The sequence below is a fragment of the Pseudorasbora parva genome, chromosome 18 (assembly GCF_024679245.1).
Source record: "Pseudorasbora parva isolate DD20220531a chromosome 18, ASM2467924v1, whole genome shotgun sequence".
NCBI classification, from domain to species: Eukaryota; Metazoa; Chordata; class Actinopteri; order Cypriniformes; family Gobionidae; genus Pseudorasbora; species Pseudorasbora parva.
This window is the reverse complement of record NC_090189.1, coordinates 14,874,082-14,898,796: the sequence shown is the minus strand read 5'-3', so window position 1 is coordinate 14,898,796 and position 24,715 is coordinate 14,874,082. Positions and strand designations below refer to the sequence as shown.

Below are 24,715 nucleotides of genomic sequence, written 5' to 3'. Positions count from 1 at the left end.
TTTTTTTGGCTTATTCTAATTATTCAAATTTTTAGCTAGAAAAAAAAAATCTGATTTTATATCTAGGAAATATTTGTGACCTGTGCTGGTAAAATTAGTCAGAATACACATGGGAAAAGTTTGAGCTAAAGGCAAAACAAGTGCAAAATGATTTTGAGGAGTTCATTGAGCCCTCATTTAGCGATCCCAATGCTCCAAATAGCAATTAAACATCTAAAAGTATCTTTATTTGTATGTTTTCTGAGAGTAGTGCCTTTCATCTTCCTTACTCTGACTGACAGATCCAAAACGCGCGCACAAAGACGCCTCAGGCAGCGTGCAATCACAGTATACACAGAATTGCAGTATTTCAAAATATCCGTCTTTGAGAGTATTCACGCACACATTATCTGTTGTCTTAAACGTGCAGTATGCAACTTTTGGCCACTAGGGGTCACTCATTCAAAATAATAACAACAGACGTACTTTGATGACGTCGGGAAAGTGCGTGTGCTCATGGGAGTTGTTGTCATTATTGCCACTGTCAACCAGCGAATCTGGCATCTCCAGCAGAAAACATGTTCACTGACAAGGTAATTGTTATATTACATCTCTATTATTGTTAAGTTTAGTTACGGCTTTTCACGTTATGTAATGCCAATCTAATGAAATAGCAGCGAGCTACCGTTACTTAACAAACTTATCAGTAACGTTAGATAATGTGCGAGACAGAATGTTGTGCGGGCGGTCGCTATGTCAACACACCTATAAGTTGGTAGGCTATGTTGACATATTAACCGCGCATCATAATTTGAGTTACTCAAATTATAGATATATTGACATGGCATCCGCGATTGTCGAACATTCTGTATATCAACTGTTCAATAAGGAAATACATTTCAATTTAGTTTATCATTACCAACATAAAACAGTAAATGAGAGAACCAGGACCAGCAATACGTTGTTCATTGGAACACGCGCTGTGTCGCTCCCCACGTTCATCAATCATTCTAATAAACATTTATTTTGGAACTCAGAGATATATGAATAAGTAGATCATTATTAAATCAATATTATATGTAGCTAGTATTAACATATGATAAAAGTGACGGTCACCTTATATTAATTGACCAAGATAGTGGCATATTACCTTATGAAGCTAACGTTACTTTCTCCAGCTACATATAAAACCAATAATAGCTAGTCCATCTGCGTTTTACACATGACATCATCGTGTCACCAAATATACGGATAGAAATATACTTTTGAATCAGTTTTAAAAAGTCTCAGTTTCAGTCTCCAAAAACAAAGAATCCGCCTGTTTGAAAAGCCGATGCAATACAAAATGTAACGTTATACGTATTCAGCTAAACACGTCTCAATGTGGTCAAGATCGCTATGCAATATGCAAACATACAGCATGTTATGATTATATGATTATTATGTTAGCTGAATGGTTACTTAAATTACCTGTTTATTAAAACGAAAGCGAGATCAGCATATCTCTCTGCAGTCCGAGCTTGTCACGAAGATTTCGCCATCTTTCAAAGGCTTCTCCAAGGTTTACACGTCTCTTGCTTCTTCTACTGTCCCCAAAATCTTCTCGGGTCATTTTTTTTCACCCGTACGTTTGCGCTTTGTTGAGCTGGCAAAACGTACAGGCAAAGAGTAGTCATGATCCATTATCATACAGACTTTTTTATACTGGTGTTCCCCTTATACTGTCTGTCAGTGTTCCTCTTTGAGTTTGGCGGTTCCGCCGAGTTCCGCAGGGAGCAAGACGCAAACGTTGATATGACGTGAAAGACTGGCGACATAACGGAAATAAAGACACGGTCCGTGTCTTCGAATTAAAATATTAATTTCTCTGGATTTAGAAGTTAATTGGAACTGTCGGGATAATGTAAACACACAACTTTAAAAAATATATAACATAGATATAGTGATCTTTTATATTTTTAATGCTGAAACATTACATATTGTGCCTTTAAGTAAATGTTTGGTTAACTTTTTGGTTAATTTTAAGGTATGGTTGCTCAGTGATTTTGTTTTGGAACCTTCAGAAAACTTAAACTTGATTTTCGCAAAACTGACTTTGCTGACTATCAATTTAAACATTTATAGCTCAGTAATTTTTGGTCCGATACAAACAAATCATTTTGAAGTTGTTGTTTTTTTAAATAGAGAATGTTAAAATAACCGTACCTAGTTTTTTTTAAAGATTTGCTCATTGCAACTCCGTTTGCCAGCACTGTTCACATTTGGCTATATTCTTATTTTATGTCTTGAAAATATTGTATTATAGTCTAACTAAAAAATATTGGGTTGAATTTTAATTTTATAGCTAGATAAAATTGGCCTTGTCAAAAATTCATCAACTCAAGCTTTTCCCATTTTCATCATAGAAACTATCCTCAACACCAGTCTTAAGGCTGTCTGTTTTGAAGACAGACTAACAGTGTTATCGTGTGTGCTCTTGAAGTGTGTGTTGTGCTGTGTGTAATATTGGGTTTTGTTTACAGACACTTGTCTCGGGTTTCATACCATGTTGTTTCCTGTTTCTCATTATAGAAGCCCACTGTGATCTCACATTCTCTATGTTGTCAATCACAAAGGCTCACACTCAATCCACTCTTACCTATAGGGTAAAATACACCTCTTCGACTACCTGTTATTTTGTATTTGGTAAAACATCAATGTTTAGGCATGTTTGTTAGTTGTAGGTAGAGTTATTTTATGCCCTGCAAATTAGGTCTCTGTGCACATTCTCTGTGCTGGGAAATATATTGTCTTGCAATCAATACAGCATTTCAATGATAAATGTATCTACTTCTTCATCCACTCGCGGATAAGAACATTTAAAGGGGGGGTGAAATGCTGTTTCATGCATACTGAGCTTTTTACACTGTTAAAGACCTGGATTCCCATCCTAAACATAGACAAAGTTTCAAAAACTAATGTTGGATGTTTGATGGAGTATTTCTGTGTCAAACCCGGATGTGTTTCTCAATTCAGGACATTTCTTGATGTCCTCATCTGAATGGTGTCATCAGTTGTGGGTTGGTAGTAATTTCATAATATTTAAATACCTCATGAAATGTATTGATGAGTGCTGTTTTCTTTCCTGAGTTTTTATTAAAACTAAGTTGGCAAAAAATCAGACAATAATAAACAATATACCTTTTAGAGTAAGTGCAGCAGTATTAACTCTTCCCCTGCCATTGATGAGTTGACTTGTCATTCATGATAAAATGCTTCCCTGCCATTGAGTTTTTGTTGGCTTTCTGTGTTTTCACTGTAATACTCTAGCGGGTGCTATTACGTATCCCGTGTTGCCAAATCCATTGTTTTCCCACACAATTGGGCTACTTTTTTAAGTTGTTGCCATGGGCAAAAAAAAAAATCTGCAGGTTGATTTCCATCCCCATAAGTACAATTTACCCCCTAGATGTGCAAATTCATTAGAGAATTCAGAGAAAATCTCATTGGACTATTTTTAGGTTACTTTGGACTGGCCATTGGGCTACATTTGTTGCACAGAACTGGCAACCCTGACAATATCTCCAGATAAAATCGCAGGCAATCTCATATGTGACCCTGGACCACAAAACCAGTCTTAAGTGACACAGGTATACAGGTGCTGGTCATATAATTAGAATATCATCAAAAAGTTTAATTATTTAACTAATTCCATTCAAAAAGTGAACATTTTATATTATATTCATTCATTATACACAGACTGATATATTTCAAATGTTTACTTCTTTTAATTTTGATGATTATAACTGACAACTAAGGAAAATCCCAAATTCACTATCTCAGAAAATTAGAATATTACTTAAGACCAATACAAATAATGGACTGAAAAGTGTGAATATGAAAAGTATAAGCATGTACAGCGCTCAATACTTAGTTGGGACTCCTTTTGTCTAAAATTACTGCAGTAATGCGGCGTGGCGTGGAGTCGATCAGTCTGTGGCACTGCTCAGGTGTTATGAGAGCCCAGGTTGCTCTGATAGTGGCCTTCAGCTCTTCTGCATTGTTGGGTCTAGCATATCTCATCTTCCTCTTCACAATACCCCATATATTTTCTATGCAGTAAAGGTCAGGCGAGTTTGCTGGCCAATTAAAAACAGGGATACCATGGTCCTTAAACTATGTTCTGGTTGCTTTGGCATTGTGTGCAAGCGCCAAGTCCTGTTGGGAAATGAAATCTGCATCTTCATAAAGTCTGTCAGCAGCAGGAAGCATGAAGTGCTCTAAAACTTCCTGGTATACGGCTGTGTTGACCTTGGACCTCAGAAAACACAGTGGACCAACACCAGCAGATGACATGGCACCCCAAACCATCATTAACTGTGAAAACTTTACACTGGACCTCAAGCAACGTGGATTGTGCACTTTCTCTTCCTCCAGACTCTGGGACACTGATTTCCAAAGGAAATGCAGAGATGATAACTTTGGACCACTCAGCAGCCCTTTTTGTCTTTAGCCCATGCGAGACGTTTCTGACGCGGTCTGTTGTTCAAGACTGGCTTGACACAAGGAATGCGACAGCTGAAACCCATGTCTTGCATATGTCTGTGTGTAGTGGTTCTTGAAGCACTGACTCCAGCTACAGTCTACTCTTTGAGAATCTCCCCCACATTTTTGTCTCTTGCCCTCCTTGTGCAAGGTGTCAAAATTCGTCTTTTGGACAGCTTTCAAGTCAGTAGTCTTGCCCATGATTGTGTAGCCTACAGAACTAGACTGAGAGACCATTTAAAGGCCTTTGCAGGTGTTTTGAGTTCATTAGCTGATTAGAGTGTGGCACCAGTGTCTTCAATATTGAACCTTTTCACAATATTCAAATTTTCTGAGATACTGAATTGGGGATTTTCCTTAGTTGTCAGTTAAAATCATCAAAATTAAAAGAAATAAACATTTGAAATATATCAGTATGTGTGTAATGAATTAATATAATATAAAAGTTTCTCTTTTTGAATGGAATTAGTGAAATAAATCAGCTTTTTGATGATATTCTAATTATATGACCAGCACCTGTATTTGTGGCAATAGCCTATAATACATTGTATGGGTCAAAATTATCAAATTTTCTTTTATGCCAAAAATCATTAGGATATTAGTTAAAGATCATTTATACATATATAAATGTATTATTAGTAAGGGCTTCGACAACTTTAATGGCAATTGTCACAATATTCTTTTTAAATTTTAGATTTTCAAATAGTTAGTCTCGGCCAAATAGTGTACTTATTAATTCAGCTTTCAGATGATGAATAAATCTCAATGTAAAAAAAAAAAAAAAAAACCTTATGACTGGTTTTGTGGTCCAGGGTCACATACGTAAGCAGATGCATAAAATAATGTGATTTTCAATTTAATCAGCCATCATGATTTTATTTACAATCATTTTATTTTATTTCATTTTTTTTATTTTTTATTTACATTGTTTGGACATCTTTGAGCACGTAAGCAAACCCTTATCCCAAAACCTACCGATTTGTATATTATATAAAATAAAACACAGGATACCTTGAATAGAAAGTCATCATACATATTTGAAACAACTTGAGGGAAATTTTGAGAACTAGTTTTGGTTGAATTGTCAAATGCAGAGACATTGCCGATAGAGGATGGATACCCGACCCGAGCCCGACGGGTTCCGACGGTACCCGACGGGTCGGGCCGGGTTCGGACAGATATTTAGAAATGACGTTCGGGTTCAGGTCGGGCTCGGTCACGTCAGCGCGAAAAGGCATTGAACCTTTTAAATTTAAAACTGCTTATTATGCAAGTAGCCAATGGGCCTGTTTAACTTGATGCAATGGTTTGTTTTTGTGATTAAAATACATGCATAATATTACCCTAACATCCGTCTTCCTGCATGCGGAAATTTGTTTATGTCGCCGTGACAACAACTCGCAACACGTGCGTGCATATTGCCCGCGGCATCCCTGTCATTCCAGTGAGCGCAACTTCAGCGCTGCTGGCAGCAGGACAGCCTTGAAGCCATCCGCAGTTGATGCAATCCTTTTTCTACATAAAACCTCGATTAGCCTAAACTTTGATGGATAGATTATGTAAATAGATCCCATGTTGCAGTTTAGGAAACATACAGTTTGAGAAAATTGGTAAGATGACTTTCATTTCAATAAGCATTTAAATTGTGTTACGTTAATGTTTTGTTCTGTTAGCTTGGGCCATTTTTAGCAGACCTTTGTTCATTTAATTTCAGTTGGCTATTTGATTGGGCTCTGTGTAACGTTTGATGCCCCGTGTGCGCGCTGATGCGCTCGTCTGTAAACATTTCAGAATGGCTTCCTTACAGTTGCTTAATAAAAGCGGGATTTCCACACAAACAAACGTGCGTGTCATTAGTATATGAGGGGAAAAAATTGATTTTAACTGTCGGGCTCGGGTCGGGCTCGGACATAAATATTTGAATGCCTGTCGGGCTCGGGTCGGGTTCGGTTACTGCTCTGTCGGACGCGGGTCGGGCTCGGACAGAAAAATGCAGCCCGATCCGCACTCTAATTGCCGACATTCTAGAGCTGATAAACCCATTTGCGTGTGTGGTGAACATCTTTACCACATACATCCAGATGGTCCGGATTAAATTGCACAAGACATCTGACCTCAAAGACATGCAGTTTAATAAATGTCTGGCTTTCTGACTCAGCGGGGTCATTTGAGAGTTTGACCAGTGGTGATTGCTTTAAGGCTACACAGAAAGCACGGCATCCATATACAAATTCCTCAGAAATGCAGCAATGATATGTTTATCAATGAATGATATAGCAATTTAGCTAAAAAATATACAGAGCTATGTTAACAATCACTCTAGGTAGGCGACATTTCAATGTTTTAGTGAATAAAAAATGTGATATATTACACAACACTATCACTCTGGCCTTTGAAGATAATTTTATGTGATGTGTATGACTCATAGTGCTTGTCACATCATTCGAGTGTTCGGATATAAAAATGGAGATAGAAATCTGTTGTAGCATTTAGCTTAGCATTTATAACCTTGCTTTTGGAAGAAACATTGTGTGTCTATTTTAAATGTATTTTTCTTGTACATTTTGGAGTCAAATGGAATTGAATGTACCTATACATTTTACCAATTGATATCTTTGCTTTCTAAATTTCCTCATTCTGTCTCCCGCAGCACTTGGATTATTTTTGTGTGACCTTAATTTGAGCCTGAACCTACCTTCTGTGTGTTGATGAGTTTGGCCAGACCCAGCCGGGTGACCTCCTCAGAGACGCCCAGTGCTGGCAGGGGTGAAATGACTCCTATAACTTGCTGGGAGAACTCGATCAGTTTTTGTACGGTGCATGTCAGAAGCTTTGTACCCCCGGTTCAGTTGTAGCGACAGAGGTGTGCCTGTACACCAGCTGAGAAGCCAGTTACTGAAAGCCTGTAATGGCTTGTTTTAGGAGCAGTGATAAAAAGCCTGTCCAAGGCAATTGAAAAGGCCTTATACAGAAAGAGACAGAGAGACGGAAGAAAGAGGGGACTATGATGGTTTCTGAGTGATCATTGCACTGCACCATCATACAGGTTTGTGTAAGAAGAGCTTTTAAAATAGGCTTGAGCAAGGGAAGAATCGATATCACAGCAAATGTACAGACTGTATAAACCTCTGAGCTTTTGATCAGCAAAGGCTGACAGGTTTTGGCCACTTAATACACATCAAGACTCTTAAGGGACGCAACTCTTTCTGCAGTTATATTCTCTAAAATCGAAACAACCTTCAATATTAATTCACTTTATTCTTTATTATTATAAATATTATTATTTAAGAATGAACATCAATTAGATTACATTTTGTTCAATTTAAATGTATAACAAAACATTTGCAAATGCAAACTTCATTTAAGATCATATTATGACTAACAATTAATGGGGACCTATTATGCAAAACTCATTTTTATATTGTTTTTGAACATATTCATGTCTGCAGTGTGTTCACACAACCACCCTATTGTGGTAAAAACGCAGTCCTGCCTTGTTTATCGCCAGATTTAACAGCAGCATTCAAGTAAGAAATGTATTTTTATTAAAGCTACTAAGTTAATCTGTCAAGAGCAGTGAGCATTTTTCAGTTTTTCTTTTGTTGTTTGAGATGCAGCTCATTTGCATTTAAAGGTACATGCACGAAAGCAGCATTTGTTTCCTTCTACTCAATAAATGGGCATTGCCAACAAGGTATAATAAACAATATGTAGGGTATTTTGACCTGATGCTTCATAGGGACAACTGATTCTCAGGGGTTCTTGGGTTAACATCTCAGTGGATGAAAAAATTGTCAGTGAATAATGACTCAATTTTGTTCTGTTGCTCTTGACTTGAACTTTTGTGTATGAATCCTGTGGACTAATTTTATAATGTTAAAGTCACTATAAATCAGAGGCAGACAGTATGTCTACTTTCTACTCAAGTACATATTTCAAGTAAATGTACTTTATCACTGTTTTTGTTTTACTTTTACTTTTCTACATTCCAAAGAACAATGAGCTTTTTACTGCATTAAATTCTATAAATTATTATTTATTTATTTTTACCTTTAATAATTAATTACATTAAAAATGTTGTACTGTCACTTGTACTCAAGTAAAACTGAATTACTTTTACTTGAGTAAAAGTAAGAAAGTAAAAAATGTTTTATGTAGTTAAGTCTTAAATCATATTCAATATCAAACATAGTGCAGTAAAAAGTGCAATATTAAGTCTAGGAAAGTTAACGTTTTCCAAAGATGAACACCGATAAAGTGCATATACTTGAAAAATAAAATGACTTGGAAAGTAAAAATACTTCACTACTGTCCGCCTCAGAATTCGATCAAGATTAAGATTCTTTAAAATATATATTTTTTTTAAATCCACAAAAAAGTCATACACAGTCATTCAAAAATTCTACATTTTGGGGTTTCATTTTTGTAACAACACGAGTAACTGATGAAAGAATTTTTATTTTTGGGTGAACTGTCACTTTAAGGATTTGATGGGCATCAACACATGTTGGGGGAAAAAAGTATTCATCTTTTTTTTCTATTTTTCTGGTCCCGACAGTAGGATGGCCTCTCAGGACGCTGTTAAATAAATGATTGATCAGTAAGAACAAGGTTTGGAGATCCAGTTTTCTACATACGTATTCATAGCACATGACCATCCGTCACAATTGGAAACCCTCATCATGACTCCATCACTCCACATTAGACCCTCACCATACTCTAGGGTCACTGCCTGCTCGTTAACGCTCTCATTAATTACCCAAATAGATTAGGAGTGATTGCTTTGAAGACAATGTGTTTTCCCCCCTAGACTCACGTTGTGTGTCTTTGGGGTTGATTTCCCAAGCTGATTAGCAGGGAGCAGAGTGAAATGGCTTCATGATAAGCATCTCTTTCCTCACCACCCTCCATTACTCCCATCACATTTCTGTCTATCAAACCCCTTGACGCTCCTAATCCTTTCCATGCTGGCTGAAAATGGGAACATCTCTCACAATTGCTCAGTATGCTCCAGGCGATACCCAATGAGAGTGTGAAGGAGCTGTTGTGTGATTTCTGTATCATGGGCATCTATTTGTTCACTTGAGCTTCTATCCCAGATGCCAGCTCACAATGAGGGCGGAGGTTGTAAATCATCATGCTGTAGTTTAGCTAGATAATCCCACCCATGTCCAAAGGACTCAAATGATGATAATCCGTCAGGGTTGGATTTCTTTTCATCCCTCATGGCACGTGCCTGTTTGATTGGAGAGAGTAACTAAAAACCATGTCACTGAATAGGCTGGGGGGATCTTTAAAGGGATAGTGCACTCAAACATCAAACTATTGTTATCAATTACAATAGGTCCACGAACCTGTATCGCGATGTGAGAAGGCAGAATCGCGACACACCCCTTCCAACTTCCAGAATTATCCTTCCTGTCCAGGTCCAACTTTTAAGTCAGCAGTATGGCAACATTTCAGCTACCCGGTGGAGAACAAGGATGGCAATCGTGTAGTTGACAAGACCCACACAATTTGCCATAAGTGTTTCAAGAAGCTTCCCCAACCGGCTGGCAACGTGGTGTGAGCGTGGCGTTTCTGTTGCGTCATCCGCGGGGCGGCTGCGTGGCGTTTTCTCTTTCTTTGCACACCAGAAGCGTGTCTGACGCGGCGCTTCTGTTGGTATTGATGTACAGGAGGCCCTATACTTCATGTTAAATATATATTGCCTATTGGTACCGCAAAGAAAATGTCGGCAGTAGCCTATTGACCATACAGATATATGGTATTGACGGCAAAATAGGCTACAGAAAACTGTACAGAATAAAACTGTTTTGTCCCCCCATATCGAGGTTTGTATCGTACCGTGGGTCAAAAATCGTGATACGAACCGAATCGTGGGTTTGGTGTATCGTTACAGCCCTAGACAGAGCCACGACATTAAAGACACCAAAGCTAGGTTTTTCTCTCGAGAAAGTGGGTAAGCCCGCCATACAAACAAGACTTGAGAGCATTTCTTGTTTAACTATTTACTTTTGTGAGTAAGAAAATACTTCAAGCAGGCTACAGCATGTTTACCAGTTGTGTGAAAGTTTTAGAGTTTTAATGTGCACTACAAAGAGTCTATGTAAATTAGGCTAATATATTTTTTATTATTATAATTTTAATTAATATAATTTTTTGTAGACTTTTCTTAAGGAGCATAATTTATTTTTAGATTTATTTGATGGCCAGTTGGGGTCTGTGCAATAAATATTACAGTTCTAAACGATCTATTTTGTTTTATTGTTCCACTATAGTACTGATATTTACAATAATGTATTGAATTTGATAGGTGTCCCCACATTGTCCCACAGCAACATTAAAATAGTGTAGATTAGGGTATAATGTTTTATAATAATAATGTATTCTATTTAGTGTCCATTTCATTCATTTAACATTTAATATTGGGGCATCCAAGTTATTTTACATATTTGAACATTTAAAAAAAGTTATAAACACTTGTCTGTTCTACTCATTTCAGCTGACTTGTGAAAACTGGTTAAAAAAAAATCTAAATTATATGACTTATAGCTACTTTTTTTTTGTACAGTAACGGAAATAGTTACTTTCCCTGGTAACGAGTTACTTTTATTATAGAGTAATTCAGTTACTAACTCAGTTACTTTTTGGAACAAGTAGTGAGTAACTATAACTAATTACTTTTTAAAGTAACGTTCCCAACACTGGTTATAAGAAATGGAGCCCAAAACGTTCAAGCGTCAAAAAGGATGCAAAATCATCATAAAAGTGGTCCAATATGATTCAATCTCACTCCTCTGAAGGAGTGGATCTGGGTTGAGGTTTTACTTGCATAGCAACTACCAGCTGGCCTCCGTTACACTCACCCCTCTAAACCTCACTCCCATCCGGGTCACGGCACCAGTGTAACCCCTCCTGTTCGAACCTCAAGAGACCCTCTACCTCTAGCGACCAACGCTATAGGGTTGCAACCTTTAGCCTCCTTGTTAGAGCGTCTGTCTCTCATGTCGGCAGAAGCGGGTTCGAGTGCCACTTAGAGTGGGCGGTTTGAATAGAAGGGGTTACATGAAGTCATATAATCTTGTCTTCCAGTGAGTTTTTAACCACTGTGAATCATTGAGCCAACAACCAAATCAGTCTGATTTGTGAAATAAATATTCAGACTAGTTCTGTAAAATGGATCATTTGATTCATTGAAAAGATTGATTGATTCATTCATGAATTGGACAATAATACTTCTTTAAAAAAAAAAAAAAAAGGTTCCCATCATTGGATCATTTTATGGATTTTGTTCAGTTTGTTAATTTTTAATCGTAATTAAATTGTATGAATTATACAGCTCGTAAACATACTTTATCACTAGTGGTATGAGCCCCTGCTCTGTCTCTTGTTTTCTCTTTCCTGTCTGAGGATAGCTTCCAATTGGATGGGGGGCGGAGCCTGATTATTCCTAACACCTGAGGCCTCTGCCTATTTTAGAGCCACTGGTGAAACTTCAGTTCCCTTTCGAGAGAGGTTCCTCGTATTACGTATGGGAAAAACTCCTTTTCTCGAGAATGTGAAGCAAAACTTTTAATAAAGGTATCTATGTAAAGCGCAGTGAGCTGCACGGCCATAGCCCAGCGCGAGGAGCGCTCTGATTGGCCGGGCTGCGGCAACTGCAGGAACCTATGGTGAGGCGGCTGAGAGGAACGAACCAATGGGGGGCGTTCCAGAAGCCCGCCGAAAAAGGTGCTTATATTTGCATACAGGAGGCTATATAAGACCCTAATTCGCCATAGGTGTCAGATTTTATCTCCTTCAGCGATACCTTCGCTGGTCTCCGGAAGAAGCACCGCCGTTGAAAAGGCACCAGCGGAACCTGCAGCTGAGGACGACGGACTCCCTCTCCGCCTTCTCTGCCGTTCCAGCTACGCCATCCGGCGTTATATATCCTTTAAACTGTGTCTATGTTGAGTGTTATATGTGTTTGTGTGTGTGTGTTGCCGCTGCAACGCCACTTCTAGAGCTTACAGGCTTGTTCTACTCGAGGACTCTCTCGTTCCGCCGCGTCGTTAAGCGCCGCGGAAAGACGGAGCTCTTCTCACTCTCCCTCTGCTCTCGTCCCGTCGCGCTGAATAGCGCCGCGGAAAGAGAGAATGTTAGAGGACATGAGCACACTCAAGCCGAAGCTCTCTTCACTCTTCCGCCGCCGCGGCTCTTCTTCCGCCGCTGCCACAGAGTTGTTCCCACTGTTCTCTCATTCCGTCGCGCTACAGCCGCGGACAGAGAATACTAGAGTGAATAGGCGAACTCGAGCCGAAGCTCTCGTCACTATACCGTCGCGCTGAGGAGGCGCCGCGGACAGACGGAGTTTTTCCTCAGTCTTCCTCTTCTCTAGTTCAGTCGCGATATCGCCGCGGACAGAGAATACTAGAGTGAATAAACAAACTCGAGCCGAAGCTCTCGCCGTGCTAGAAGCGCCGCGGACAGAGTTTTACCTCACGCTTCCAATTCTCTCGTCCTGTCGCTCTATCGCCGCGGACAGAGAATACTAGAGTGAATAAACAAACTCGAGCCGAAGCTCTCGTCGTGCTAGAAGCGCCGCGGACAGAGTTTTACCTCACGCTTCCAATTCTCTCGTCCTGTCGCTCTATCGCCGCGGACAGAGAATACTAGAGTGAATAAACAAACTCGAGCCGAAGCTCTCGCCGTGCTAGAAGCGCCGCGGACAGAGTTTTACCTCACGCTTCCAATTCTCTCGTCCTGTCGCTCTATCGCCGCGGACAGAGAATACTAGAGTGAATAAACAAACTCGAGCCGAAGCTCTCGTCGTGCTAGAAGCGCCGCGGACAGAGTTTTACCTCACGCTTCCAATTCTCTCGTCCTGTCGCTCTATCGCCGCGGACAGAGAATACTAGAGTGAATAAACAAACTCGAGCCGAAGCTCTCGCCGTGCTAGAAGCGCCGCGGACAGAGTTTTACCTCACGCTTCCAATTCTCTCGTCCTGTCGCTCTATCGCCGCGGACAGAGAATACTAGAGTGAATAAACAAACTCGAGCCGAAGCTCTCGCCGTGCTAGAAGCGCCGCGGACAGAGTTTTACCTCACGCTTCCAATTCTCTCGTCCTGTCGCTCTATCGCCGCGGACAGAGAATACTAGAGTGAATAAACAAACTCGAGCCGAAGCTCTCGCCGTGCTAGAAGTGCCGCGGACAGAGTTTTACCTCACGCTTCCAATTCTCTCGTCCTGTCGCTCTATCGCCGCGGACAGAGAATACTAGAGTGAATAAACAAACTCGAGCCGAAGCTCTCGCCGTGCTAGAAGCGCCGCGGACAGAGTTTTACCTCACGCTTCCAATTCTCTCGTCCTGTCGCTCTATCGCCGCGGACAGAGAATACTAGAGTGAATAAACAAACTCGAGCCGAAGCTCTCGCCGTGCTAGAAGTGCCGCGGACAGAGTTTTACCTCACGCTTCCAATTCTCTCGTCCTGTCGCTCTATCGCCGCGGACAGAGAATACTAGAGTGATTAAACAAACTCGAGCCGAAGCTCTCGCCGTGCTAGAAGCGCCGCGGACAGAGTTTTACCTCACGCTTCCAATTCTCTCGTCCTGTCGCTCTATCGCCGCGGACAGAGAATACTAGAGTGAATAAACAAACTCGAGCCGAAGCTCTCGCCGTGCTAGAAGCGCCGCGGACAGAGTTTTACCTCACGCTTCCAATTCTCTCGTCCTGTCGCTCTATCGCCGCGGACAGAGAATACTAGAGTGAATAAACAAACTCGAGCCGAAGCTCTCGCCGTGCTCATTCTACCGCCGCCGTGCTGAAGCGCTGCGGACAGAGAATACTAGAGTAAGTCAGACGAGCGAGCTCGGGCTGTTGGGTATGTCAAGAACAATGTCGCTGCAGCGCGCGCTTACTGCCAAGGAAGTTGTAATGGCTGCCTTGTCATGATAGCGCGCGCCCCTTCCACAGCGCGTTGCTGACTAGAGCGCGGCTTACGTCATAGCACGCGCTCACTGTCAGAGCATAAGGGCGTCGGAAAATGGCTGCCAAGCTAAGCCCTTTTTTCACTCTATCACTTCCAGTCCCCTTTATTCAGGCGGCTGGAAAGGTTTTTACACTGTAGACAAAGTGTCCACTACACAGTGTGCACCCCTACATAAGCACTGTTAATTCAGCCTCACAAAATCACAAATAAATCCCGCCGCGGCCGGATTACACCATATAAAGTCAACTAGCCTTATTGCAGTCAACTAGCCTGTGGTCAAACACGCTTGTCTGCATGCGCGCTTTCAGTCTAGACTAGAGCATAACGGCATTGTGGAATGGCTCACATACCACCCGCACTTCCTTACATTCTCCCAGTTCCCTTAAGTTAAGTGACTGGAGATGAAATATTGCAGTCAACTAGCCTGTGTTAAACACGCTCGTCTGCACACTATGCTGTGTGCGTTTACCCCTGTGGATTTGCTCACTGGTTTGCACCGTGGGTATTCTACGTAGGTTGTGCGCCACTGCACATTGTTTACACTACACACAAAAGAGCTTTCTATGTAGGAAATGTGCCCACTTTACAGTCTGCACTCCTGCACCCAAGCACTTTTCACAAAGTTCACTCTCGCACACACAATATAAATGTGAGGCGTGCGCCCACTGCAAAGCCTGCACCGCCAAAACTAACACTATCCCCACAGTGTTACAAGCAGTGTTACAGCACAAGCAACCCGGCTAACAGGCCCCTATTACTAAGCGGCCAGCCCCCGAATCTAATTCAACCCCTGGCTTTACGAGCCCAGGCCTGGCAGGCCATTCCTGGTATATAATATTGGGTGTTGAACATATAAAACGAGGTTCTCGCTACAGTTTTGCTCGCAGACCCCGCGATTCAAGCCGTGGTCGAGCCCTCTGTAAGAAGCAGTGTCAGTCACGTGCTTCTCGCTGAGGCATTGAGACTGTTAAAGGAGAGAGCGGCGAAAACAGTACACCCGACGCTAGCGAGTCAGGTTTTTACTGTCGCTAATTCCTCATGCCGAAAATGGGTGGCGGTCTCAGGCCCATTTTCCAGGCATCTGAACAAAGCACTTATGACACGCTCGTTTCAAGGTGCTGACGGTGAAACAAATCCTCGCGCACATTCGCCCCGGGGATTGGGTTTTCTCAATAGATCTGAAAAACGCATACTTCACGTTACGATAACCCCCCACCCCCACTACAGGCCATTCTTGAGATTCGCCTTCGAGGGGCAGGCTTATCAGTACAGTCATTGTCATAGACTCAAGACTTACGGCATAAGAACCGTGCATGGCTAAGCATCTCCTTTTATGGGCAGAGCACAATCTGAGCTCCCTAAGGGCGGCTTACGTGCCAGGTATTCTGAATCAGGGTCTGGACATGTTATCCAGAGGACCCATGTCCCCAGGGGGATGGTCCCTTTACCCGCAAACAATTCAGCTCGCACAGCACACGCTGCCCAATATTTTTTTCTGCAAACGCAGGGATGCCCTGGCCCATGTTGGCCCAGACTCCCTCTATTTGTTCCCTCCGATCGCGATCCAGCTGCAGCCTGTGCTTTTTAATAGCCCCACTTTGGAAGAACCGTACATGGTTCTCCATACTGTTTCAGCTGTCAGACACAGCCCCATGCCTATTCTGCCAATGAAAGGGAAGGTCTGGCATCCCAATCCCGAGCTGTGGGCCCTCCACGTATGGCCCATCAACGGTATCCGGGAACCTCTCTGACAAGTTATGAACACTATTTCGGAAGCTAGAGCCCCTGCTATCTGGCAGCTCTGCTTTGAAGTGGTCAGTGGTTTTCTAACCAATGTGCTACGCGAAACATCGACGCACACTCATGCGAACTGGCGGAACCGCTCGCTTTCTCCAAGAGCTAATGGATGCGGGTCGTCCCCCCTCCATACTCGGGGTGTGTGTCTCCGCCATAGCAGCTAGCCACGCTCCGATCGCGGCACATTCACTAGGGAAAAGTGATCTTATTGTGTGTTTTCTTAAAGGGGCCAGGAGATTCAGCCCGCCTTGCCCCTACCTCGGTCCCTATTTGGGACCTCGCCATGGTTTTGGAGGCCGTGAAGGGTTCCCCCTCCTAACCACTTCAGAACACGAGCTTGAAGCACATATCACTCAAAACCGTTTTTCTGCTGGCTGTGGCCTCGGTTAACCGAGTGGGTGGCTTACCTGCACTCTCCATGAGCCCTTCCTGTCTTGAGTTTGGGTCCAGCAACTTCAAGGTTGTGCTCAAACCGAGGCATGGTTTTATGCTGAAAGTGCTATCAACCCCTTCAGTATGCAGGTCTTTGCACTGCTTAACCCGCGTCTCAGAGAGAATAAGACGCAAACCTATTCTGCCCAGTCAGAGCATTGAGATTGTATCTAGAGCGCTCCGCCCCCTTCAGGCAGTCGGATCAGCTCTTCATTGCTTCGGTGGCCGCACTAAAGTTTGTGCTGTCATGAAACAGTCTCTCACACTGGATAGTGGATGCAGTCCCACTAGCATATAGGTCCAGGACCTAACCTGTCCTACAGGCATTTAAGCCCACTCCTCTAGAGGCATGGCCTCATCTTGGGCTTGGTCGTGTGACATTTCTTTGGAAGATATCTGTGCGGCGGCAGGCTGGGCCTCTCCGTCCACTTTTATCAGATTCTACAAGTTGGAGGTTCCAGCTCTACAAGCAGGGCTTCTCTCCATCTAGGCTCTATCTTGACCCTGGCAAACAGATTGCCTTACATTTTGGCCTGTACACATTAGTCCTTAAGCACTATTCATTCATCATAAGATCCGACTATGTCCGATCAGCTGTTCAAACGAACCGACTCTTCCGGTTCTTCATTCCCCTTATAAGCCGCCTCTGTCGGTGTCTCGGGGGTTTATAACATGTGCTTTGGGTATACTGGGTCAGTCAGCACACACGGCGCTTTACATTGTGTTCCCATACGTAATACGAGGAACCTCTCTCGAAAGGGAACGTACTCGGTTACTTTCGTAACCTCGGTTCCCTGAGAGAGAGGAACGAGTATTACGTTCCGTGCCGTGTTTATGCTTCTCAGGTATCGCTTCAGTCGATCTTAAAACCTGACACCTATGGCGAATTAGGGTCTTATATAGCCTCCTGTATGCAAATATAAGCACCTTTTTCGGCGGGCTTCTGGAACGCCCCCCATTGGTTCGTTCCTCTCAGCCGCCTCACCATAGGTTCCTGCAGTTGCCGCAGCCCGGCCAATCAGAGCGCTCCTCGCGCTGGGCTATGGCCGTGCAGCTCACTGCGCTTTACATAGATACCTTTATTAAAAGTTTTGCTTCACATTCTCGAGAAAAGGAGTTTTTCCCATACGTAATACTCGTTCCTCTCTCTCAGGGAACCGAGGTTACGAAAGTAACCGAGTACGTTTTCTGGGGGCCTACCTCAGGAAACCTGTTGTTTGTGGTTTTTTCTTGTTTTGTTTTTTTGTACAGGATTGTGAGTTTTGATTGTTTAGTTATATTAGGTTAGAGGGAAAGCATAGGTAAGGAAGCTGACCCAGCAGATTTGTTTGTGTATTTTCTTTTGTGTTTCTCGGGAGTTAGGAAAGCATTAACTCTGAGTTGTAGTTTAGATTAGTTAGCTCACCAGTCCTTACTTTGTTTTGTATGTTTGTTTGCTTTGTTAATTTGTTGTAAATAAAAATCTTTTTACTACCGTGGCCTATTCTGTTTGGGTTTATATACCTTTCTGAATGGCTCTTATGTTGGTCCCTATTTTGGCTCGTAACACTAGAATAAATTGAAATGTCCTGTTAAACATGAACGTATTTTACAATCATTTGAGACATTTCCCCTATATTGAATCTTTTTGCATAATGGATTCTTTACAATTGAGTCAAGAACCCTAGGGTTCTATATAGAACCCCATGTGAATTTGAGGACTCATTGCTTTAAAACACCCATCGCAGAGCCTAACTGTTGTGAGTGTGGAGGATTGATTTGATGTGCGATTATCACCATACAGTAAATGTCCTGTGCGGACCATTGATCTGCAGGGGTAAGAACCACTGTGAGAATTACGACAGAATAGAGGAAATTAGTTCTTTTGAACTTGCTCCTCCTGATTTCTATGTGGCATTTTCTCTCTTTTTATCCCTTTCCCCTGGTGTCTGTCCAATCAGTCTTGCATCACATGGAGACAAAGAAGGGGGATTGTGACTGAAAATTAAACTACAACATGTAAGCGTTTACATGCTGCTGGAATGGCCAATCATCCCAGATGCACTTTGTCAGGCTTTTAGGTTAGCTGCCACAGCTAGTGCCTGTATAATAACCAAACTACATGAAGAAAAAAAAACTGCCTTGATTATTCTCCAATTTATGCCGACCGTCTATTGAAACCAACCCTGTCGAGGGCATATTAGGGTGAAAATGGATGGAAAATTGAACTTGAAATTCATACTCCCTTGCAGTTTACCCAATTTTCATGTGACCATATTAGGCCATTGTATATATATTCACTGGGCGGACTGAATTTGCTGAATGTAAACCTGAACAGACAAAAACACAAAATGCCAGGTCCTCATAAGCAGTCTTGAATCAGTTGAAAATTCTTAAATGAACAGTTGATTATAGTGTATAAAGAGTTCAACAGATTCATGTAAATTCTTAAAGTGACAGCAGCCTAATATACCAACTGTCTGTGTATTTTAATTTGTGGGTCATCAGTAGGTCATGTGCATAACTTTCAATTCCCATCTGTGTTTTTTCCGGAATTGCACTCTCACAATAACTTGCCCTGTTCAGTAAATCTGTGCCTTTATATGCTGTTTATATATATATATATATATATATATATATATATATATATATATATATATATATATATATATATATATATATATATATATATATATATTTATATAATCAACAATAGCTTAATCAACAATATTTTGTTGATTAAGCTTATGTATTTAGTCATTATTCAATGGTATACTTAAAATCCATGTGAAAAATTACTTCTCACTGTTCTCAGGTCAAATATTTTTATGCAATTAAAATGCGTTTAATTTCGATTTATTAATTACAAAGCCTCTAATTAATTAGATTAAATTTTTTTTATTGAGTCCCGGCCCTAATATATATATATATATATATATATATATATATATATATATATATATATAATATACATGAGCACAACTTGTACATCATTTCACCTTAACTTATTCTATGCTGCATGCAAAATTGTGGAATACTTAGTTTGTTACCTGCATATCTGGCACAAGTCAAGCAGAAGAGCCTTGGGGTGAGATGAATTAATGTACACACCATGTAGCACATCACGGGGAGAATGTTAGCACACAAAGAGGTCACTTATTTTAAATGCAGAGCTGGCGGTAGCGTTGACCTTGGCACGCCGCTATTGTGCATGTCCTGCCTTTCCACTTGAACCAACCTGACTGCAAACTTATTGTAGAACCAGCGGTTACCACCTTAACTGCATTAGAACTGGATTTATATGCTGACCTTGAGCAACTGGTGCAAATATGTTGATGTTACCCAAAGTGCTCTAACTCCATTTGGGAGAGCCAATGTCCTGCAAATGTAATAGAAGGCCTGCACCTGGTGCAGAAATAATAAGTGTATTCTGTGCAGAAGGCACACTTCTTAGTGGGCACTTACAGAGACGGCACTCTGAAATTAATTTCTCATCGATCTGTGTCTGTACTTAGAAAGAGGGCTCAAATTGCCCTTGAAAGAAGTGATTGCCATGATTGTGGGGTGTAGTGGACCTCCAAATCACACTCACTTGTTTCCGAATTACCTTGAGTGAAACAAAAAGGAGGAAGATAGGAAGATGTTTTTTTGTAACTGTTTCGTATCCTTAATTTATTACCATGGAAGTATCTGAGTTGGAAAGAGAGACAGGATTTCAGAGCTCATTTTGACAGCCTGCTGGATGTCTTGTCCTGTTTATGCGTTCAAAGCGGTGTTGAATTTATCTTAATGCACTGTCGGTGGTCTTGCAAAGTGATTATTTTCTGTTTCAAGCCATAGTTTCAAACATATACTCATGTTCCTGCTCTCACAGGGTGAGGACATTTCCAAAGGAGTCAGTTTCGCTGGGTCGAGACACAGTGCGGGCGCTCATGTACTACGCCCTGAAAGTGTGGAGTGACATCGCACCGCTCAACTTTCATGAGGTGGCGGGGAATGAGGCGGACATTCAGATTGACTTTACCAAAGCGGACCATAATGACGGATACCCTTTCGATGGACCCGGTGGCACAGTAGCCCACGCCTTCTTTCCTGGAGAACGATTCACAGCTGGCGACACACACTTTGATGATGATGAAGCATGGACATTCAGGTCCCCAGGTAAGATTGCAGAGAATATGTGATTGAGTGATGGAATGTTTGTTGCCTTGTGCTTTTCCTAGGAGCTCTATCTTTGTTTTTATTTTATAAATGTTGATGTTCTTGTGTATATATGGTAAATGGAAATGGACTGCATTTATATAGCGCTTTTATCCAAAGCGCTTTACATTTTTGCCTCACATTCACCCATTCATACACCGACGGCGATGTCAGCCATGTAAGGCGCCATCCAGCTCGTCGGGAGCAGCTGGGGTTAGGTGTCTTGCTCATGGACACTTCGACACTTGGTCAGGTGGAACCGGGGATTGAACCACCAACCTTCTGGTTTGTAGACAACCTACATGAACCACTGAGCCACTGCCGCCCCATATATATATACTTTTGATATATATATATATATATGGTGGGTAATATTTTTTTTAAAGAAGTCTTTTATTGCTCACTAAGGTCAAATTTAATTGATCAAAAATAAAATAATAATATTGTGTAATATTATTACAATTTAAAATGTGTTTTTTTTTTGTTTTTTTTTTGTGTTCTATTTTTTATATATTCCTTTATGGCAAAGCTGAATTTCAGCAGCCATTCTTTAGTGTTACATGATCCTTCAGAAATATTTATAATATGCTAATTTGGTGATCATGAAATGTTCTTTTTATTATTGTTGAAAATTGTCATATTTTTGTGGAAATCATGACAATTTCTGGTAAAGGTTCTTTGATGAATAGAAAGGGCAAAAGCACAGCATTTAATAGAAATATTGTTTTTGTAACAATAGCTGCTTTTCCTCCATTGGGCCAAACCGTTCTCATTGCGCAAACATCCCATTCCATTCCGAGAGAACACCATGGCAATAAAACTTTTGAAAATGTATTTCTAAACCAAAATATAAACGTTTCTCTTTATGAGCTGTGGTTAGGGGTGTCTGAAATGCAACTTTACGCACAACTGCCAGTCTGCATGGAGAGGTTCTTGAGATTTCAGAGACACCAGCAGCTTCAAATACCTGTTTTCTGCTCAGCAGTGGCTTTTTTATAGCAGCCTTTCTAATACAATTAATTTGTTTGACAGAAATTTGACTAAGTCTTTATCTGATCCGGGTCTTCTGTGCTCTAAATCAATCATAAATTTTATGATAGTTTGATAATCTCTATCTACCTTTCACAAATTGATAGTTGTTTCCATGTCTTTTGCATAACATTGCACCATTTCTGCTGTTCATCTTCAATCTTTCTTCCTTCCCATATTGCATGAGAACTTTGACTTGCTTAATAATGTGGAACAACCTCTTTAAGTAGGTTTCTCTTTTTTATAAGTAGACGTATTTTATAAAATATAACCCAAATACAAAATATTTAACAAACCTATCTGAAATTGATACCAGTTATATAAAAATATATAAGAAATAAAACAAAGAAACATTTTTTGTAAAACAAATACAGAATGTTTGCTGAATTCCTAATGTACTGAAGTCCTGCTGATATGTGACTTGCATAATATTTAGAACACAGTATATAACACTTGTTTGTTATATTATAATATATTTATTATATTATATTATATTATATTATATTATATTATATTATATTATATTATATTATATTATATTATATTATATTATATTATATTATATTATATTAATGTTGGTTTCTGTGTGTCTCTTTTAAATGCAAATGAGCTGCTGCTCCCCACCCCAGAGGGCAGAGCATTCACAGCTTATGAACATGCAAATGAAAACTGAAACATGATCAAATCTGTTTGGTTTTGATGATCATGTCTATCGTTAACATGCTCATGTGACATTACAGTTATTCATCATCATGAAATATTATCATCTGCATGCGTTTTAAAGCCTTATCATTCTCAACTTCGCACACACCTGGTCTGGTCTTACATCACGTCGGTGGCCAGGTGCATGTGTGTCGCTCACCTTGGGAACACATGGCACCAGGATGAACTATGGGAAGAAGGCAAGCCAACAGAGGCAGTGAGATGCTCAGGGCAATGTTCTGCTGGGAAACCTTGGGTCTTATCATCCATACTTGGATCCATATCATCCATACTCTTAACTTTCCTGTAGCTCAACTAGTAGAGAATGGCGCTGTCAAGGTCATGGGTTCGATTCCCAGGGAAAGCAAGAAATGACAATAATGTAAAAATGTGTACCTTGAATGCAATGTAAGTGGCTTTGGATAAAAGCGTCTGCCAAATGCATAAATGTAAAATACTTAAATATTATTATTATTTTTGTAAAGCTGAATTTTCATTTGCTATTACTCCAATATTCAGTGTCACATGATCCTTCAGAAATCATTCTAATATGCTGATTTATTATCAATGTTGGAGACAGTTGTGCCACTTAATTTTATTTGTAACCTATGAAACTTTTTTCAGGATTGTTTTATTAATAAAAAAAACTATTTTTTTACTACAATATACACCGTTCAAATTTTAGTGTCAGTAATTATTTTATTCATCAAGGATCTGTTAAATATATATGTTAAAATATTGTTAAAATACGTTTTCTTAAATAACAGATTTAAAAATATTAAGCAGCACAACTGTTTCCAACATTGATGATAAATCAACATATTAAAACGATTTCTGAAGGATCATGTGACACTGAAGACAGGAGAAATGATGATGAAAATATTAAATGTCAAGATGTGAAATATACAGGTAGACAGGTAGAGATAGTTTCTGATTGGGTCTGGGAGGCTAAAAAGAGTGATGTCCACACCCCGTACTCTTTTTTTTCTGTCTGGGACTGTCACAGAAAGCAGGTGTTATTTCTCAGGACACCTTTTTCAGTGATGTCTGTCAGGTAATAGAGATATTTTATGTGCGGTATTCCAAAACAGGATCCGAAGCCCATGAGGCAAGGCCAGTCTGAAAGCAACAGATGCTGTTGTCTATCTCAGTTCTTCATTCTTCTCTCTTAGGCCATAACCTGGCTCAACCATCTCCAATATGCACCTCCTTGCAAGCCAAAGCTGCTCATGTTTGCAGAGAGACTGCGCTATCCACGAGGCTGATAATTAGCATGGGGGCAGTTGGGGTTCCCATTACACCAGCCTGCCCACTGTGCCCATGAGTGATTCCTTGATAGGATTGGTTCAAACGACCCTTTGCATCCCATCTCTCTTGTGGCTATGGGCCATATGCTCACGGACAGCAGTGGAGTCTGCCCCAATTAGGCCCCCCCATCAGATGAGCAGCTGTTTGCTTAGGCCTTTGGCAGGTGCGGATGTAATATGAGGGATTGAATGAAGAGAGAGAGAAAGATAGAGAGGGAAAAGTCCTACTTAAAAATCACAATCACCTTTCACCACCCACTTACACCGTCTCGACATACACAGCTGAGCACTGCACCCCTCCTTCATTTCTCAGTACAGCTGAAGACAAGCCCTCCACCTCTTCGTGTGTGTTCAACTGACCCTTCACCATAACACGGTCATTTCCATGTTTTCGCTTCATTAGCTGTCTATTTAATGACCACCTGCACCTGGACCTCCCATATGGTCATCAATTATTCCTGACTCGTCATCACCAGCCATTATTCATTATGGGCTGTTGTAACAGGCGCAAGATTTCTACATCAGCCGAAAAATTTCTGATTTACTGTTATTTTTGGAATTCCATCTGCCCTCTGAGACCATCTAATGAAAAATATATATGTTTTACACCACTGTTTAAAAGTTTAGTGTCTGTAAGATATTTTAGTTTCTTATGCCCACCTGAATTTTTCTTCTTTTTTTTTTCTTTTTTTTTTTGCATTTTCAAAAAAATAATAATTAATTTTTTTTAGCAGTCATTCCAGTTTTCAGTGTCACATAATCCTCCAATCACTATAATATGCTGATTCGGT

The 24,715-nt window shown here is 40.7% G+C and overlaps 1 protein-coding gene across 2 annotated transcripts in view; it reads left to right on the top strand.

Moving 5' to 3' along the window:
* Positions 1-24,715, top strand: part of mmp17a (matrix metallopeptidase 17a) — a 124,988-nt gene that overhangs the window by 67,447 nt on the left and 32,826 nt on the right. For both annotated transcript variants that reach the window (XM_067424567.1, XM_067424568.1), the window contains exon 4: positions 20,561-20,847. In XM_067424567.1, the coding sequence (XP_067280668.1) occupies positions 20,561-20,847 (287 nt within the window). The remainder of the gene's footprint in view (positions 1-20,560; positions 20,848-24,715) is intronic.